General features: G+C 41.6%; 1 protein-coding gene across 6 annotated transcripts in view; it reads right to left on the bottom strand.

The window, feature by feature from the left end:
- The window catches only part of RBM33 (RNA binding motif protein 33), a 114631-nt gene that overhangs the window by 76997 nt on the left and 16973 nt on the right, over positions 1–20661 (bottom strand). For all 6 annotated transcript variants that reach the window (XR_002826309.1, XM_023744273.1, XM_023744270.1 and 3 more), the window contains exons 2-5: positions 18839–18917; positions 16903–16951; positions 13598–13674; positions 11672–11984 (exon numbers count right to left, since the gene is read on the bottom strand). Coding sequence is in view for 5 of the 6 variants with exons in the window: in XM_023744273.1 (XP_023600041.1) it covers positions 11672–11984; positions 13598–13674; positions 16903–16951; positions 18839–18917 (518 nt within the window). In the remaining variant the exon portion in view is untranslated. The remainder of the gene's footprint in view (positions 1–11671; positions 11985–13597; positions 13675–16902; positions 16952–18838; positions 18918–20661) is intronic.

Raw genomic sequence — 20661 nt, 5'->3', positions numbered from 1 at the left:
ACTGCCCCCCGCCCCCGTCGGCCTGATCACCCCACACTGCTTGTTGCCAACTGCCCCCCCACCCTCTGGCCTGTTCGCTCCCAACTGCCCCCCCCCCCCCGCCCTGGTCACCCCCAACTGCCCTCCCCTCCTGGCCTGATTGCCCCTAACTGCCTCTGCCTCAGCCCCGCCACCATGGCTTTGTCCAGAAGGTCTCCCGGTCTAATTAGCATAGACTAGAGGCCCAATGCATGAAAATTTGTGCAAAAGTAGGCCTTCCTTCCCTCAGCTGCCGGAACCCTCTGGCACCTGGGACCCTGGCTTCCCTCCTCCAGCCGCCAGCAGGCACTCAGGACCCGGGCTGGCTTCCCTCGGGCCGCCCGCAGGCACCTGGGACCCGGGCTGGCTTCCCTCTGGCCCCAGCTTCATCAGGAAGGACGTCCTGAATGACATCCGGAAAGACATCCGGTCTAATTAGCATATTACTCTTTTATTATTATAGATATATCTGCCGGAGAACCAAGATGGCGGCATAAGGTATAAACCTGTGTGTGCTGCCCCCCAAAACAACATCGAAACTACAACTATAAGACAAAACAGCTATCATCCAGAACCAGGGGAAACCTGGCCGAGTGGAAGTTCTACAACTAGAAGGAAAGAAAGAAGTACATTGAGACCAGGTAGGAGGTGCAGAGGCGCCAAGAACAGAGGTACAAAGGCACGCGCGAGGCGGGCTGCACCTGGATGCGCGTTTTTTTTCAATTGGAAGGAGATACAAGCTCCTGGACTGACTTGCAGCAGTTTGGGAAGTGAGGGTGGCTTTCTCACAGAGCTGCTTGCAGGGATCATTGTTGCCGTGGGGGCGCGGGACTGCAGAGGTGAGGAGTCGCGGAGACGCTGATGACAGCCATTGCTGTTTGCTCCACCCTGGTGATTCTCTGAGACCCCGCCCCACTCAAATTACATCCCCTCCCAAGCTGTGCTCAGCGGCACAAAGGAATCACCTCGCCTTTTGCAGCCTAATCTAACTGCAGCTGGGTCAGAGAGCTCCAAAACTTCCAAATCCCAAACAAAGAGGAGAAACCTGCTGATATCGCTATAGCTCCTGCTGGGTGGACTCACACAGTGGTTGACTTGGAGATCCAGGAGCAAGGGTACCCCTGGTCAGATACCAGATTTCAACTCCTCACATCTAAAAGGGACACACTCAAGAGGCAGACTCAGTGAGCACCAAAACGCCATTGAAGCAAGTCCTGCCCCATAAGGGTGTCTCCAGCACAGCAGTTCTTCTTATAGACACAGTGGGTCCTCGCAGTCAGCCAAAACTGCGAAGACAAAGAAACATGTCACAAATGAAAGAAATGGGAGGAAAGCAAACTAATGGAGGACATAGAGTTCAGAACCACAGTTATAAGATTACTCAAGAATCTTCTACGAACCTCTGAGGAACTTAGTGAGGTGAGACCTTCAAGGATCTTAATGAGAATGCCAAAAAAATGGAAAAGGACCAGTCAGAAATTAAACGTACACTGACTGAAATAAAGAATAATATACAGAGATCCAACAGCAGATGAGAGGATCCCAAGAATCAAGTCAAAGATTTGAAATATGAAGAAGCAAAAAACACCCATCCGGAAAAGCAAAACGAAAAAAGAATCCAAAAATATGAAGATAGTGTAAGGAGCCTCTGGGACAACTTCAAACGTACCAACATCCGAATTATCAGGGTGCCAGAAGAAGAGAGAGCAAGATACTGAAAGCCTATTAGAAGAAATCATGACAGAAAACTTCCCCTACCTGATGAAAGAAATAGACTTACAAGTCCAGGAAGTGAAGAGAACCCCAAACAAAAGGAATCCAAAGAGGATCACACCAAGACACATCATAATTAAAATGCCAAGGGCTAAAGACAAAGAGAGAATCTTAAAAGCAGGAAGAGAAAAACAGTTAGTTACCTACGAGGGAGTACCCATACGACTGTCAGCTGATTTCTCAACAGAAACCATGCAGGCCAGAAGGGAGTGGCAAGAAATATTCAAAGCGATGAATAGCAAGAACCTACAACCAAGATTACTCTACCCAGCAAAGCTATCATGTAGAACTGAAGGTCAGATAAAGAGCTTCACAGACAAGAAAAAGCTAAAGGAGTTCATCACCACCAAACCAGGATTATATGAAATGCTGAAGGATATTCTTTAAGAAGAGGAAGAAGAAGAAAAAGGTAAAGATAAAATCTATGAACAATAAAGTGACAACAAATAAATACCTATCAATAAGTGAACCTAAAAATTAAGTCAGAATAAACTGGTGAATATAATATAAGCAGGGGCATAGAAAGGGAGTGAACTGACAATTCTTGGGGGAAAGGGGGTGTGGGGGGTGCGGTAAGAGATTGGACAAAAATCTTACACCTATGGATGAGGACAGTGGCAGGGGCTAAGGGCATGGGGTGGGGTGGGAACCAGGTGGAGGGGAGCTACGGGGGGGGAAAAGAGGAACATCTGTAATAATCTGAACACTAAAGATTTATTAATTTAAAAAAAAGATATATCTGCCAATGGACTTATATCTAGAATATATACATATCCATATATCTAGAATATAGACAGTATATAGAGATACTACAATCTACACAGAAAATCTATAGATAATATACATGTATAGACAATACATATTTTTGTGTAGACTATATAAACTATGTATAGCATATATAGACAAAAATTTTAAAGACAACCTACTTTTTAAAAAGAGACTAAAAATGGATGCAAAGAAGATATATGATATATAAGTCCAGCACATGGAAAGGTACAAAACATCATTAGTTATCAGAGAACTACAAACTCAGATCATGGGTGTGAATACTAAATGGACAAGATTAACAATAGCAAATGATGGAGAACAATTGAGATCTCATACAGGACTGGTGGGAGTACAGAATGATACAACCACTTTGGAAAACCAATTGGTGATTCTGTGTAGAATTAAGCATAATCCTACCCTGTCCCAGTAATTCCACTCCTAGTTAATACCAAGTGAAAAGAAAAGATACAGCCGCAAAAGGAAATGGAAACAACCCAAGTATCTATTATCAGGATAAATGAACAAGTACTGTGCCCATCACTGAATGTAAATGTTATCACAACTGAAAAAGTAAATATTTAAACAGTGCAAAGCTTTTTTTAAAGCTTCTCTCATCTCTTCCTTTATATGTGCCAAAACTAAAATAGCAACCTTTTAAACCATTTTTTAAGACAACAGCACAACTGGCACTGATGTGGCTGTATAATTTAAAAAGCTGATCATCTTCATAATTACATCTTTCTAATTTGTTTTCAGTATAGTGATTTCTTTGTATTACCCAATCAAGAACACTCATTAAGTAAAAGGAGCAACCTAAAATAGGCTTTTAAAATGAAATTACTTTTGAGTTCCATAATTCAGATTCTAATATGTACTTAAACACAACTCCTGAGATCAAGTCATCTGAAAGGCAGGACGCTCTCTACTGTCTGAAGCAACCCAGAGCCTTGCACACTGCCAGGCAACACAAGCCAAGTACTGTTGGTTCATCAACACCCTGCAGGCACTTAAGAAAAGGAATCAAAAACTAGGAAGACACCTATAAGTGGCAAATTAAAGCCGTTGATCCTCCCTGAGGACTTTATAACTTAGACTTCTAAAAAAGATAGAATGACAGTCCTCCAAAAGCAAAGCCCTCCGAAAGATGCTGAAACGGCACAGGACACCAACACCTCCTGAGCACCTGAATAGGACCAGGCCCAAGTGCTCAATAATGGTCTTTCTGCCTGACAGTCGGTAATTCCACTCTAAGAAAACAAGCCAGCAAATCCCTGCTTCCAAGGGCTGGTAACAGTCCTGAGAGCAAAAAGTATTAGTACAAGGAATTGTCAATCAACACAAAAAACGAGCAACATAAACAAGGTAAACCAACAATCAAGGACAAAAGGCTAAGAAAGTAAATGTATGCGTGACTCTCGTAACAGGTGGTATAAAAAGACAAGCTATTTCATCCAGATTGGGTTTTACTTTCTGCTCTATAAACAGATTCATAATGACAATGACTCGAGTGTTTTATATAAGAGTTACAGCAACTAGAAATCCCAGGAGTGAAACAAATGCAGTATAGTTCTGTGCCTTCCAAATTAAAGGCTCAAGGTTTTAACCACCCTGTATTTCCAAGTTGATAAAAGTTATTCTCATAGCAAAAACATTTTAAAAAAATTTGGTGTACAAAGCATAATATCCCCTATCTAGAACCATTTTTGTCTTTATCCACATAGATGGTTTTTGAGTCATACATATATCTACGCAGTTAACGGGGGAACTTAAGGGGAGAATTCTGTTATCTTGTTCTCATCTGACACGTCACAAGCCTCCTTCCATGTCCAACAGAGAGGTGTCCTACAGTTCTTCTAAGGTAAGGCCACCATTTACCTGACCCTCTCGAAAAATCTACATGGTTCCATTTATTCTCAAGGCTGCAAACAAGTACCTGGTGTGATCTTTAAACACATCCTAGATGAACTCTTTTGAATGACTTCGTCAAAGTGGATGAAACCCCGGACTCTAAGGCGTTTGATACTGTCAAGAACAGTGAAAGGTCTGAGACTTTTACCCTCTTGCAGGCCAGTGAGGCAGCCTGCCACTGTTTTGTAGGTGCTGTGAGAAGACACAAGACTCCTGGTCAGAGACTAGGACAATTTATTACTTTTAACAAGAGCAGTGGCATTTTGGGCCAGCTTCCTGAGCCCAAATTCCCTCCGGACCATGTGAAGAGGAGATCTGGGTGATCCTGCACACAGGGGACCCTGAGTTGAGGGATATGAGTCTGTGAGCAGAAAGCAAGCCTGCCCCTTGCTCAGGAGGATGGTACTGTCTTTCAAGGCTGTTTATGTATCATAGATCCTTGAAAAGATACCCAAGAACAAAGATAAGTCAACTCTTTGCTCACAAACCACGCAGACATGACAGACCCAAGGAAAATCGCCTCCTGGCAGTCACTATTTCCACAATGGTTCCTCAACTGAATGAGACTATACCTGACCAATAATTTTTATTTTTGCCAACATTAAAATAGGTTAAAATTCAAATTTTTGTTTTAACTTTTATTTTACTTTTTATATACGTTTTATATACTTTCTGATTTTTTTATTACTTTCCTTATTTTTTGATTACTTTCTCACATTACTTACCCTTCCTTTAGGGCAGTGATGGCGAACCTATGACACGCGTGTCAGAGGTGATACGTGAACTCATTTTTTTGGTTGATTTTTCTTTGTTAAATGGCACTTAAACATATAAAATAAACATCAAAAATATAAATCTTTGTTTTACTATGGTTGCAAATATCATAAATTTCTATATGTGACACGGCACCAGAGTTAAGTTAGGGTTTTTCAAAATGCTGACACGCCGAGCTCAAAAGGTTCGCCATCACTGCTTTACTGAACCTCTGTATATACTGAACCTACTATATACTGAATATACTAACTTTATACACTAAGTATATTAATTCTTAGGCTCACATGTAAATATTTCCCCACTCTTGTCACTTGTCTAACCTTGTTTTAGGGTATCTTTATATGACCAGATGACTCTTTTCCTTCATGGCCTAATACCAAGAGGAGCAGAGACAACCTAGTGCTCACTTCCATTCACACTCTGTCACGTCCTTAAGAATAAAAGTCCCAGGCTAAGCTGGACACACTGACAACTAATAAAACACTACATCAAGCATGTCAAACTCAAAAGCTAACACAGGCCAAATAAACAAGGTTTAAGTTTATGTGGGCCACGAAAAAACAAAAGCTTCAATTTTCATAGAAACGTAGGTTTATTTCGATAGAGACATGAGTAATCGTTAACATAAAAAAATAGAACATTTTAATAAAAATTAATATTTTATTGAACATTAACTTACCAGACACTGAATAACTGCACAAATTAATAAGCGTAACGCAAATAAACCTATTTTTCTTGTCCTCCATTAGTGAAATATTTCCTGTTGCGCACACCAAGCAAGTCAGTACAGGACTAATGACGTGACAATTGGCTGCTAAAATATTCGCTGCTAGTATTAGTGGAGAGAAATGGTGTGCCTGCGCATAAGGCTCGGAAGGGAAATGAATGCAACACGGTTAATCAGCCATTAGCAAACACTGTAGTTTGTTATTAATAACTAGAGGCCCGGTGCACGAATTCGTGTACCACTGGGGTCCCTCGGCCTGCCTTGCGGGATTGGGCCAAAACCAGCTCTCCGACATCCCCCAAGGGGTCCTGGATTGCAAGAGGGCAAAGGCCAGGTCAAGGGACCCCACCGGTGCACGATCAGGGACAGGGAGGGACGCGGAAGGTTGGCCAGCCGGGGAGGGACCACAGGAGGGCTCCAGGGCATGTCTGGCCCATCTTGCTCAGTCCCAATCTGCCGGACCCCAGCAGCAAGCTAACCTACCGGTTGGAGCATCTGCCCCCTGGTTGTCAGTGCACGTCATAGCGACTGGTCAACCGGTCGACTTTCTGCCCCCTGGTGGTCAGTGCACGTCATAGCGAGCGGTTGAGCTGACTTCGCATATCATTAGCATATTACGTTTTGATTGGTTGAACAGCCAACCAGTCGACCAGACACTTAGCATATTAGGCTTTTATTATATAAGATTATGTATAATAGGATATTATAAAAATTAAGTCACAAAATTTTTATTAAAACATTTCTTACACACCGTTATATTGGCTGGGCTGCATGCAGGCCGCAAGTCTGACATGCTTGTGCTACATCCACCAGTCTCCCTGCTGTGAGGGACAGCCCTGTGACTAAGGCACAACTTACGAGATGGTGATGAAGTGTTGTGGGCAAATTCCGCACAGTCCCTTTAGTCCCCTGCACAGCCTGCTGCCGGATGTGGCCCTGGGAAAGCAGCAGCCCAGGAGCTGTACCATCAAATTGGCATGAAGCCTGCACACTGATTACCCAGTGAGGACAACACCAGGTCTAAAATGACCTCTGGAACTTTCTACACTAGTGGAAAGTAAACTAATATTCAGCGAGTTTTCAGATTTACTGGTAAACCTAAAGCTAACACATCATTAAAATGTTTTCTTTTAATGCATGTACAGTTTGATGTGTGTACGTGCATGTGTACTTATGCATGCTTATTTAGTTTTTGTACACTGAAATCTTTATTCAATCTGAGATCCATATATGTATAATTAAAGTGCAAGGAGAGGTCCAACTTTTCCCAAAATGATCATCAGCCTTACTAAGTATGTCTGAGATATGCTCTTATTAATTCACACATATTACGAGTTCATTTACTCTATGACTGGATCTAATCATTAATGTTCCTCCAAAGATATCCCTTCATAAGCCTGCAAGAATTCTTCATCCTAACAGCCATTAGAAGAGAAAAGTTTTTTGCATATAGCTTTTAGGGCGTTTTCAGCATGTTTCATCTTGTTGACTCATGCTTAATTGTTTTAGCACATTTTACTACGGCAGTTACCTGCCGGAGGAGAAAACACTAAACGCAAAGGAAGATGACCTTCCCCTGTGCCAATGAGAACAGAGCACAGCATGGAACCCAACTGCTGTGGTCAGTGACAGGGGCTCTGAGACAAACTCCAAGTGCCCAAACTCCAAGAAATCGCTTTAATAAAATTAGCACTAAGGGCAGTAACCTAAACAGAAAGTGACCACCTGCTCCCATGAAGAGCCCAGCAGCAGTAAGGGCCTGGGGTCACACCAGGTTCAAACCTTACAGCAACAGAAGACCAAAGAAGAGCAATTCAGTTCAACACAGGAGCTGCACTGAGAACCACAGGCTAGATTCAGGTTCTCCATCAGCCGGTCCCTGAATAAGAGATGATTCAGGTCTATATGAAATGTAAGGGGCATGTCAGCAGGCAGGAGGTTCTTGAGGGCACCCAGTAGGAAGCAGCCAGCTGAGAGGGGAAGAAAGGCTCCTGCAAGTATTGCCAGCAAGAGACTAGAAGATCTGATCCTATCCGGGGGAACTGGACTTCCCAGTGTCCCTGCCCCCCACCCCCAATAAAATGAACACTGGACAGTTACAGGCAGGCATCAAAGAGTGAACACACCATGGAGACTGAACAACCTTCTGTACAGTACAGAGAGAGGAAAATCCACTGTCCCAAATTAAACAAACTTCCAAAACCTCCAAGGCAGATGAGACCGTCAGGAACCAACTGACACCATTCCCAAAGTCAGAGAGAACAAACATGGCCAAATGATGCTAATCAAAAGTCCAGCCAATAGACACTCAAGTACAGTCTGCAGTACTGGATCCTCACTGGCAAACAAAACTCTGCTGCCCTTTTCATAAATTATCATCCTGAAACTGTTCTTACACAGCAATGTTTTATGAAATCTCACTCCATTAATTTTAAAGACCCTAAATACTAGTAAATTGATTGTGCTTGAAGTATAAATTACTCAACAATTTTCTAATGTTTTGTTACATAATGAGTGATATGCACTCGTTCCTAAGTACAAGTTTTTAAATCAAATACCAATTCACTCTCAAGAACAGGACCAGCAAAATCCTTAAGATCTAAGGATCTTCACACTTCTGAGTATAGCGGGAAAGAACACCAGAGCTCTTTGTTCATCAATGCAGATCTGGCTCTTCACATGTAAAATGCCGTGGTTTTGATTCTACCCCCAGATACACAAAATCCTCCATGTGCTCTCCCAGAGTAAGCTAGAATGGACAGACCATGCTCATGGTCAGCACTGCAGAGTAGGACTGGCAACCACAGGTAATAAACTAAACCCCATGGGACACACAGGCATGCGATCTACTTGTGCTCGTTAGTCTAATAGTGAAGAATAAATGAATACGAACACCAATAACGGCCTCCTTGCTGCAGAGCTGGGGGGAGGATTTCACAGTTTAAGTCCACATACCAAACAAAGAAGAGGTAATGCCAGATTCCACCGCCGTGAACTATGAAGATGGGAGAAAGGAAAGAACGACCGTGGCTGTAAAGCTCCATGTACTGAAGTGAGCTGACACTAACTCACAAAAAGACACCCAACTACTCAGCCTCATCTTTAAAGTTTATAACTCTCTGTAAAAATATTATAGCACTTTCAGAATTTCTAAGTATTTTTTTTAATTCCTGAAAAAAAAATTAATTTTAACAAAGAAAAGTACTGTGAGTATATTTAATTGCAATATTTTTTTCTTTTTGATACCTGAATCTCAGACCACAAAGGCTGGCTAATTCAGATGGACATTATACAACCATGGCCCTATGTAATCTCAGTGTGAGGATGGATGGAAAACTCACTTACTAGAAATACTCTTCCTAACAAACTACAGGAGTGCCACGATGAGGGTACACCCTGTGGGGGGCACACTAACAAGTGCTTTCCAACTGAAGTTTGTTCCAATAAATTTAAGTGCACAGAAGGCAAGGGCCATGCTTCATGCTTCATGTCTTTTAGCAATATTTGTGGCCCCAGTGCCTGAACATCAGTACAGACTGGTTGAACTGCTGAATTTACAAGGGAGAGGACCAGATACAATTTGCCAATCATCTGATTTTACTGATATTCAGTAGAAAGAATAAAATGCTACAACTAGGGAATAACTAGGCACAATTTTAAAAGACTGTGACTTCACTTTTAAGAAGCATTCTAAGTAGTGCCCCACATTAAGCTGGCTTACAACACAGCAGGAGAGCAGAGAGCACCTGTCCACACAGGGAAGGATGACCAATACAAACCATTACAGGATTAGCAAAGAACAAGTGTCCAGGATGCCTTTTCCGTGCCTCTCTTTACCAAAACTTCAAACAGTTTTCATTACTAGACCTACTGAACAGAAAGCATTAAAAAGAGTCAAATCAAATAGCTACTAAGATACTCAAACATAATCACGACTGGAACTAAATATTCTAAGATTCCACATAAACAAGCTGTAGGAAATGGGCCTCTGTGACCCATCTCCAGCATGGTCGGCTTTTGATGGAAATGGTTGCTGAATTTCCCCAGAGCAAACAGAATGTAGGGAGGAGGGAAGAGGATATAAGAACAAAGCACTGTGGCCAGCATCATGGCGGAAACCCCCGAAGTACCTGCCTCAACTAGACTGGGGGAGGTGGAGGCAACTAGAAAAGGCTTCAGCCCAATTTTTTTAAATGGCCCAATGGGAGACAGCAAGACCTAGGCGACATATGAGGAAACAGGTGACCCCATAGGACTCAGCCAATGAGGACCCGGAGGAGGGACTGAATAAACAGGCTGTGTTTGCTGCCCCAGGTGTGCCTGTACAACTGGACAGACACCTGCTCTTGAGAACTTATTAAAAGTCTGATTTTTCCCATACTTCTGTCTTTGAGTCCGTTACTTGAATTCAGACAGGTGAGGATTTCTCACACAATCTTTTTGCAATTATATACATACTAGAGGTTCGGTGCACAACATTCGTGCACTAAAGGGGAGGGTGGGAGGTGGGGGTGGGGGGGATCCTCAGCCCTGCCTGTGCCCTTTCGCAGTCCGGGAGCCCTTGAGGGGACATCCTTAGCACTACCATGGAGGTGGGCCGCTGCGCTCGCCAACCATGAGCCTGGCTTGTGGCTGAGCCATGATCCCTCTGTGGGAGCGCACTGACCACCAGGGGGGCAGCTCCTGCATTGAGCGTCTGCCCCGTGGTGGTTAGTGTGTGTGTCATAGCGACCGGTCGTTCCGTCCTTCAGTCAATTTGCATATTACCCTTTTATTATATAGGATATGTATTTCATTGGCCAAAATCCAGCACTTTTTGAACCTTTTTCTCAAATGCAAGCTTCCTCTGAATGAGATCATAGGAGAGAGGGCAGAGCTCCCCCTACAAGAGGCTGTGTACACCCTCTAACTCTGCAGGCTCCCCCACCCCCTGCAGCCCCATGTACCATGCATTTCAGTGCAACCCCTATGTCCTGAAAACCCCAAGATCCTACTGCAGCTATGATCACATCCTTCCACATAATCTCGTAAGAGCTAGTTTTAAAAACAAATCTCTTTAATGATGAATCACTAAAGACACATGAGCAGCCTTTCACTAGCACCTTTTCTGTTGATATTCAATTTAAAAACAGAAAGCTACTATGAAAATCATCTTTCTGAAATAAAAATCAGCAGTCTCCACTTCCTGATCACAGATAACAAATTCCTGTGACATTTCCTAAACTAACCTCCCATCTCTTTATTCCTGTTTGGACAGTTCTCGGTTACAGAAAGGATGAATGAACAGAACATCAATCACTTTCAAATATTAGCACCTTAAAGATGTCTTTAGCAGGTCAATAATCTTTTCACCTTAGAAGAACTTTATCAGATCTTGTCTAAAGCCAGAATAAAAGCTCTGCATTAAGTACTTCTAACAATTGACAGTGTATCTGCACCACACAAAGCTGTTTTCTTCCTTAGGGTGCAATCCTCAAGGTCACAATTCTGTACAGCCTTCCAGAATGACAAAGGAGCATTACCTCCAGCCAAACAAGCTGTCAACACAAACTTTGTCACAGCTCAGATAAAGAAACTGGCAGACAGTGATAATAAGGTCTAATTTCCCTCCCTCCCGAGGGAGGGAAATAGATTTCAAATCAGTCTAGAAACCTGTGCCCTGGCAGCCAGGTTATCTTTGGCACACAAAGGAGAAGGACTCACTGTGAATTCATCTAAAGGCTCATTGATCTCGATGTCCAACACTTCGTCATTGTACAGCTGCTCCTCCTCTGGCTCTTCCACATACTCCATGTGGTCTTCTGTCAGCTCGGCATCCTGGCCTTCATACTGTCCTTCCTCCGGATACTCATGAGCATACAATTCAGACCCATCGGACTTGTGATAAACCAGTTCATCCTCTCCTTGCTCATACTCGGATTCCTGTTCTCCAGACTGGTCATTAGTGTTGTCAGCCAGTTCATATGATGTGACCATGCCAGATGTGGTTTTCAGACTAATTGTGACACCCTGAGAACTAGAGGGAACAAAAATACAGAAAGGTGCCAATTAGAGTGGAGCTTAAAACTAAGTCATACACCAATTAACTGTTACAAGGACAAACCTTGACTGGAGAAAAGTTATTCCAGTTCTTATAAATACACACTAAGCCCAACAAGGACTGAAAACAGAGCTCGTATTCTGCACTGAGCCAGCACCGCACACTCTCACGGGACAGCAGCCTGTGTGGCATACTAAGCCAGCAATGCACCCTCTGATGGAACAGCACCCCGACTATCAGCAGCTGCAGGTTATTTGACCACGAGAATCAGATCAACCAGTTGGGAAAACAGGTCTGATTTGACTGGCAAAAGTTGAGATCTGAATGCAAATATTTTATTTCATTCTAACTACCAGAATGAAAAGGATGACATGTTTTCTAAGATTTCAAAGTAAAAATAGGAGTATTACTCTATAAACAAAAAATCATAATTATAAAAACTATTTTTTTAAATCCATGGTGCAAATTATAGGCTCCTATTTTAAAATAAAAATATTAAAAATGTGTATAAAACTACATTTTAATGTTCAAGTAAATAAAATTTATCCTAGTCACAAACATGAAAAAATTAGTTCATAATTTCTGAGCAACATACCAGGGTTAAAGTTTTAAAACTGCAAAAAAAATTCATATTCTACCTATTAAGTCACAAAGGCTAATAAAGTGTAAGATACACTTAAAATACAAGATTTTGCAAATACATCTAAGTCCCACATATTAAGTATCCAATCCTAACAAAACATATACGCCACACAGACGTGTGGTTTAAAAACTCCAAAGGTCTGCTTCAAGGCAACCCCACTGTGATGGTGGTGTGTGGAGGTGAAGGCTTTGGGAGGTGCTTAAGTCACGAGGCTGGAGCTTCATGATGGGATTAGTGCCCTTATAAAAGGGACCCCAAAGAGCCTCTCTCCCCTTTTGTCACCTGAGAACACAGCGAGAAGGCACCATCTGTGAACCAGAAAGTGGGTCCCCACCAGACCCTGACAGGGCTAGCTAGCACTTTGGCCTTGGACTTCCCGGCCTCCAGAACTGTGGGAAATAAATTTGTTGTTTATAAGCCACCCAGTTTATAGTATTTTACTATTGCAGCCCAAACAGACTAAAACAATTACATTCAGATAGTCAACCGGAGATAAAGTACAGTCCAAAGGAATTTCCAAAATGGCAATTCCCAAATGGTAATCAGCTAGGTACAAGTAAAAACTGTCTAGAAGAAAGCAAAAACAGCAACAGCAAACAGCAGCAAACAAAATGACGAGCCCAGGGGCATTGCCCCAATCAGATATAGCAATTCCTCAAAACAGCAGTACACACCTGTGCTGAGCTTTCTTATCACCTGCACTCAGCAGAACCCACAGAGGTCATTAAATGCAAGGCCAACACTGACTTTTAAACAGCTGATCTACTTATAGAAAAATGTACCTATTTATGGCTTTTACATCAGAGTTATATTAATATCCCATTTAGAATAAAATCATATGTTAAAAATATAATACATTAAATTATCTCCATTGTAATTATAAATTACAAACAGTTCTTATCAACTTAGTTAAATAAAGACAATTTTTAAGGAGTTAATAGAGTACCTGAAATTTTCGTCGTCTTCATTATCACTCTGTAAAAGATCATCGTTCAGCTCTTCATCTGACAAATCCGACTGATTCTAATTAAAATAAGAAATCTACTTAATGCATGTCATTTCCGTAATAAGACTTGTTATAAAAAGTGCAAAATCACGTTGACTGGATTGTTTCTAACCTTGTTATTAAAATATTTACCATTCAGAAAGTTTTCACAGTTTCATGTAACCAGTGACAAAATGGAGAAATCCCACATACAGCATACTTGCTTACTACCCCAGACTAGTTTTTAGATGCACAGTCAAGTAGGTATAGAAGTAACAAGCATAATGATCATATTTACTATAATTCTAACCAAAAAAGGGAAGTCTTGTGGTGACACCCTACAAACAAAAATTTTTCTTAAAGACACCATAAGATTTTACTAAATGTAACATTGTTAGTATATAAAATCTAAAGACTTTTTAAAGAAAAAGGAAAAAAGTGGAATTTTAGAAATAAACAGATTTTAAATAACCGGATCACTAAATTAAAATGATAAGGGATTAAAATAAAACTTTGGTTTGTCCAACACAGTTGGCACATGAAAATAAATATGACTACTCAGGTCCTCACTCCTGTTCTTGATGGCCCTGTGCACTCATTATGCCAAGTAGAGGTAACTGGTGATTTTGTCAACTGGTCACATTTCTATACTCTCAGGTTAAATATATACCAGTATCGTAGACAGGGGGCAGGGAGGAACTTCACATTTTCCTTGTCTATTAAAATTATTTCTATGATATATATAAATTACCACTCCCCCTCCAAAAGACAATCCAAGCCCTGCCCCCACACACATATTAGGGACAAAAAAACCACACTTGGTTTTCTACTTAAAGAAGCAGCAAACAAATAAGCAGTATTTTCCCAGCATTTTATAGCTTATAAAAATAGATTTTTCAAGCTTGTCTGTATACTTTCTACAAAAATAGGCTTCTCAAACTTGTCTGTATATTCTCTATTATAGTATTTTTGATGTAAGCCAAAAATATATCAAGCTTATTAGTCGTTCTTATTAGTCCCAAGAGACTCCACCCAATCGCTGACATTAGAATAAGATAAAAACAGACCCTGTACTTAGTTTACTTGAAGGGAGGTGGAGCAGCTGAAACAAAGCAGACTGCTTTAATGGAGTCAAAATGAAGTTTCACCTCGTTGCCCACATATTCGGTCATCCCAACTGGGCCAGTTTTGAGTGACAGGAACGCCATTAACAGGTGTGAGCCAGGCCTGCCATGGGTGAACCTAGGTATAGCTGCCCAATTCATTAAATAAACCACTTTCAGGAAATCTTTAAAAATTAATCCAATGAAAGCCAAATTCCATTCAATAAGAGGCTGCTTCCTTCAGTTATTTTAGTTGAACATTTAAGTATTTGTCAAAAATCAATGAACCAACAAATAATTCACCAAACAAAAAAAGAATATATGTTGTAATGGACCCCTGATGGTAATATATCTCACTTTTGAGTTCTGCAGATTCAACTTTGTGTCAATTCTGAACCTAATGAGTAACAGACAGAGGAGACAATGATCAAAACACCCACTTTATTGATAAAGCTGGAAGGAAGAGCTAGACTAAATCCTTGAGGCCAAACTGATTTTCAACTCCCTCCCAATGAACTGGAGTGAGCTCTCTCCGCAGGCAGAAGCGGAGAAGCCAGGGGGGTTCTGCTCAGGATGGTCTGAGGGAAAGCAGGGCAAAAAGAGCCCAAGAAAGGAAGAGACAGTGGCCATGAATGCGCGAAACCTTCCTCCACTCTCAACAAACCGCCAGACATTCCTGCACAGAAGAGGAGCAAGTAAGAAAGAGAACGAGTGGTTCTCCCATGGCTCTCCGGGACTCCCGAGAATGCAGGCACTTTGATGGGACAGCAACCCTGGGAGAACACTGGGTGCACCCGAAGAGCACTGTCATGCGCCTGCTGCTGCACAAGGAGAGCAAAGGAGCTCTGGAGTCACAGGCCAGCGGTCAGCTGCCATCGCAAGCCCGGCCCATTTCTGATAGCTCTCACCGGGTCACACCAGCCTGCTTTGTCTTACGTTTACAGCCTTTAATTTCTACCCTGTACATATTTAAAATTGACTCTACAACCTCCCTCCTTGACACAGACAAACCTGTCCTCAAGTTGTCCCTCACAGTCTGACATTTTTGCTACACTCAATACATGGTTTTGAATGAAAGGAGGCCATTAACCTCCCTGGCCACCAGTGGCCCAGGAGTCTCTCTCCAGTCAGTTACATCTCCGTACATTTTGTGGAGACTCAAGTGTGAAAAAGACAGTGGTCAGGCAGCCAGTGCACCCATCGCCTGGGCTCCTCTCACAGCCCTATAATAAACTCACCAATACCTGACCAAATTCAATCTCATTAGCAACCAAATAAATAGAAAGTAAACCAACTAGATACCATTTTTCATCTATCGCACTGAGGAAGATTTTTGTTTTTGTTATTTTTGGTTATCCTCACATGAGGATATTTTTCCCATTGCATAAAGATGAAGCAAGACTGGCTTTAACTAAAATTGCTAAAGCAGGTGACAAATGCATGAGGGTCCTGTTACACTGTTCCCTCTTCGTTTGTATGGGATTTAAATTTTCTATTAAAAAGTTGTTTTTAAAAAATCATAAGCAATTAGCTGGAAACAACCCCAATGCACATAGAAAAGTCTAGGTATACTTCAGTATACACAAACAATGAAATATTACATAGCCATTATAAAGTATCTTAAAATATTTAGTGACAATAGGAAAATGCCAATGATACAACACTAAATTTAAAAGAAACAGTATTTTATATGTAAAGTATGTATAAAAACATGGAATAAGAATGAAAGGAAATAGAATATCTGTATATTTGAGTATGTTTGAGTATAAAGATAAGCTTATCTTTAAGCTTATCTCTGAATATTCCCAAAAAGTGAATTCCAGATCCAGTATGCCAAATATTAACTCCAAATATGAAGTTCCTTCAAGAAAAGTGGTAGTTTTATGGTTACCATTCTCACAAACTCAATACCTGCTAGAGTGCCTTGGACAATATAGGAACTAAACTATTAAAGAATCTACTGTCTGAGTTATAGTTATCAGAGAATTTACTAACAGTAAATTAACAGTCAGTTCTTTGTGCACTTAAAAATTCAATTCACAAAATTTTAATCTATACCTAACTTTCCAGGAACACATACATCCCCTTCAGAAGACATATTCCTATATTTTAAGTGTAATTAAATGACTACCATTTAGTTTCAAAAAGATCTTTACTTCTTACCTTTTTGCCAGACAGCAAATCTTCTCCAAGTAAGTCATCTTCAAGTTCACTGGAGAGAAGAAGAGATATGTCAATGCATCATCTCATTACATGCTGGAAATCTACCCAGGATTTGGGGCTTGGGTACTTGCACGTTATATTTGCTATACTTTACCTTTTCTTTACTAATAATAAAGACTTATTTTCAAATATATAGGGAACACTGGTCTTTTAAGTGTGAGAGAGACTTTGCTATAGGAGGTGGCTCTCACTAGACCTCTAAGCTTAGTTTTTCACCTCAATATGGGATCTTTTTTTTTTTACCTGTTCAGTAATCAGTAAAACAATATACTATAACAAGTAGTATCTGTGCTTTCTCCTACCTTTAAAAACCTACAAAACATAGGAAAAGATGTCCAATATCATTAACTAGAAAAATTAAAAACCACTGAGAGCGTTTGACACTCATCAAACTGCAAAAACTGAAAAAAATTAAAACATGGAACAATCATGCTGATGATGACACACAAGTAAATCATAACTAAGGGAGTTATCTCTATGTGACATGGAGGTCCCAGCAGTCATCTGCCATCTTTTGTCAGCATGTTTATGTTCTGAATGATGGGAACATGCTTTCTCATAAAACAGAAACCCCTGAGAAGGGAATGTCAGGGTTTTGTGCTATTCTTGCAGATATATATTTTTATATTTTAATTAAAAAAGAATAAACAAAACCATACAGGAAAACATTTAGACATTTAATTATATTACTTATAAAAATATATTTAAAGACTTTTTACTGTTCAAGGGAACACAGGCCGCAGACTGGGAGGAAATCTCTACAAGCACAAAAATAAATTTCCCAAAGTATAAAGAATCATAAAATCAATAAGGAAAAGACGACCCAAAAGAAAAACAGACATAGATATGAAAATATAACTGACAGAAAAGAAAATCCAAATGATGAGTAAACTGCTAAAATACACTATTTGATTCAGCTCCTATCAGAGTCTTTTAAACAAAAATCAGTTACCACTACTTCCCAGTAAGACCATTTCTTTTACAGGTGAATTTGTTCTAAGCTCTGAGCAATGTTTTATAGGTTGAGAGTCACTGGAGAGTAATGAACTTTATAAAATTTATAAAGGCTATGGTATGAGACGTAGTTTCCAATGTTGAGTATTCTGTGAAGTTTCTGGGGCTCCCTAGTTTCCCCGACAGGAATCAGGTTCTTGTTTTATAATACTGTTGTTCTTTAGTCAGAGCTGTTCACCTTTATGTTAAACTTTCTGACTATAACCCAAAGTCATTTTCACATTTGCAACACAGTATTTAAATGGTAAAATGTATACAGACAGAATCATCATCATTTGAGAACTCCACCCCCCAGCTCTGTCCCGTGGCCTTCTTCCAGGAAACATCCGTGTGCCGGTGCTCAAGCTCCTCAATGAAAGTAATCGCTACACTGAACTGACATCTATCATTACTGGGGACTTTCCATATACTGTCAGTGTGTGTGTACTTGTGCGTATGTATGTGCGCACACACATGCACTCCTAAAAAGGTATTTTCATCTTCACAAGGAATCAGGGAAATACAAATTTAAAATATATATTAAAATGGCAAAAACTGTAAAGTCTACCAAATATTGGGTAGGATGTGGACAACAGGAACTCTTGCAGAAAAGTACTCCAACAACAGCTCTGGGTGTTCACCAAGTCAATACCATCAATGTACAGAAACACAGAGAGATGAGACAACCAGTGTCCCACTGGCCACCCTTTAGACAACACAGGCCTGGAGCCTCTGCCTGGAGTGCCCGTCCTTGTCCTCCAGCCCACCTGGAAAGAGCATCAGGGGGCCAACACACTGTTTTCAGAGAAGAACTCTGCGGAGCCAAGTGGCGGAATGAGATAAATCAGCGTGGACTCTGATACACACAAGCAGGTGTTCATACCTGTCCCAGTCCTCATCTGCAGCCCTTCTCCTCCAGGACCGCTCTGCACCCGGCTTATCAAATTGGTCAAAGTCATCATCTGTGAAGGAGAGGCCATGAAAGTCAGTCTTCCCAAATTAAAACACATCCACATCTTCAAATAGTGACACAACCTTTCTTTTGAGGATTCCTGGTATGACATTTTAAAATACAAAAGTTCCATATATAACTCTTACAAATACTTTAGCCATTTTTAGTAATTAAAAAACCTTAAAGTATAAAGCTATTCAAAGAAAATCAATTTATTGAACACTATTAGAAAAACCACAATAGAACAGTATTTTTAATCATAAATTTCAATAAAACATTTTCTTTATAAAATGATTTAATGTGTATTTTTGCTACAATTACACAAATGGGAAAAAATTGCTGATTTGCTAATAGTTATATTACTTTTTGTAATCTTTACATATTTCCAAATGAATCATGGAGAACAAAGACCATCATTAAGGAAGTTGTTAGGATAGTGTAGAGAACACGACAGGAACGGGACACAAACCATGCATATACAGTGCACCGTGAACAAGGCAGGGGTTGGGACACGGAAACCCATCAACCCCATGCAGTCAAAAATTCATGTATAACTTTGGCCTCTGCTCAGTATCCACTGGAGATTGGTTCCAGAAACCCTTCAGATACCACAATCCACGGATGCTCCACGGATGCTCAAGTCCCTTATACAGTAGGTCCTCAGGTTACATCAGAGATCCATTCGCGATTTTCGCTGTAAGTCGGAACCCACCTACATAAGCACCTACGTCACTCATATGGAGCACATACACAGCAGTATTGAAGTGAAACAGTAAAAACAATTTAAAAGAAAGATAACAATTCCTGACCTTTAGTTGTGGTAAATAAATAATAAAAAACATAAAGCACGTATGTACATACATTGAAATGATGGAACTTTTTTTATATATAAAGAAATGGGAGATGGCGACATAACCACGAAAGTCCAATGTAACCCAAGGACTGACTGTATAAAACTAGAGGCCCAGCGCGCACGAAATCGTGCAGGAGTAGCTCACTTCTGCTTGCCTCAGCTGGCCACTCCACCCATCACCACTAGTAGCTCACACCCTGCCCTCCGCCACCCATAGCTCTCCAACGCTTGTAGCTTGCGCCCCACCCTCCGCCGCTCATAGCTTGCGCACCTCCCTGCCCGCTGCGAGAGCCGCTGCTTGTTTGCTCTTAACGGCATGACGGCCACGGGCCTTTTATGTAAGAGACTAGAAGCCGGGTGCACAAATTCGTGCACGAGTGAGGTCCAGCCGTCTGCCCCCATGGGGCCCAATCAGGCTGGGCTGGCAGGGGTGAGGGGATGTGGGGGGGCCAATTGGGGCCAGGCTGGCGGGGGGCCATAGGCAGTTGGTTGGCTGGCCCGCCCCTGATGGGGGGGGGGGGGAGAGGCGGTGTGAGGGGGATCCGGGGCGGGGCTGTGGGAGGTTGGGAGGGGCTGATCAGGGTCGATCGGGCCAGTTGGCTGCCGCAGTGCGCGTCACAGTGACCAGTTATTCCGGCCACTTGGCTTTCATATATATACTAGAGGCCCGGTGCACAAAAATTTGTGCATCCCGGCCTGTGCCCTCTCGCAGTCTGGGACCCCTCGGGGGATGACCACTTGCTGGCTTAGGCCTGCTCCCCGGGGGGATTGGGCCTAAGCTGGCAATCAGACATCCCTCTGGCAGCCCGGCAGCCCTCGGGGGATGTCCACTTGCCAGCGGGGAGCAGGCCTAAGCTGCAGTTGGACATCCTTAGCGCTGCTGAGGAGGCAGGAGAGGCTC

The sequence above is a fragment of the Myotis lucifugus genome, unplaced genomic scaffold (genome assembly GCF_000147115.1).
Source record: "Myotis lucifugus unplaced genomic scaffold, Myoluc2.0 scaffold_442, whole genome shotgun sequence".
Lineage (NCBI taxonomy): Eukaryota > Metazoa > Chordata > Mammalia > Chiroptera > Vespertilionidae > Myotis > Myotis lucifugus.
The sequence above is the reverse complement of the archived record's forward strand: the minus strand, read 5'-3'. Positions and strand labels throughout refer to the sequence as shown.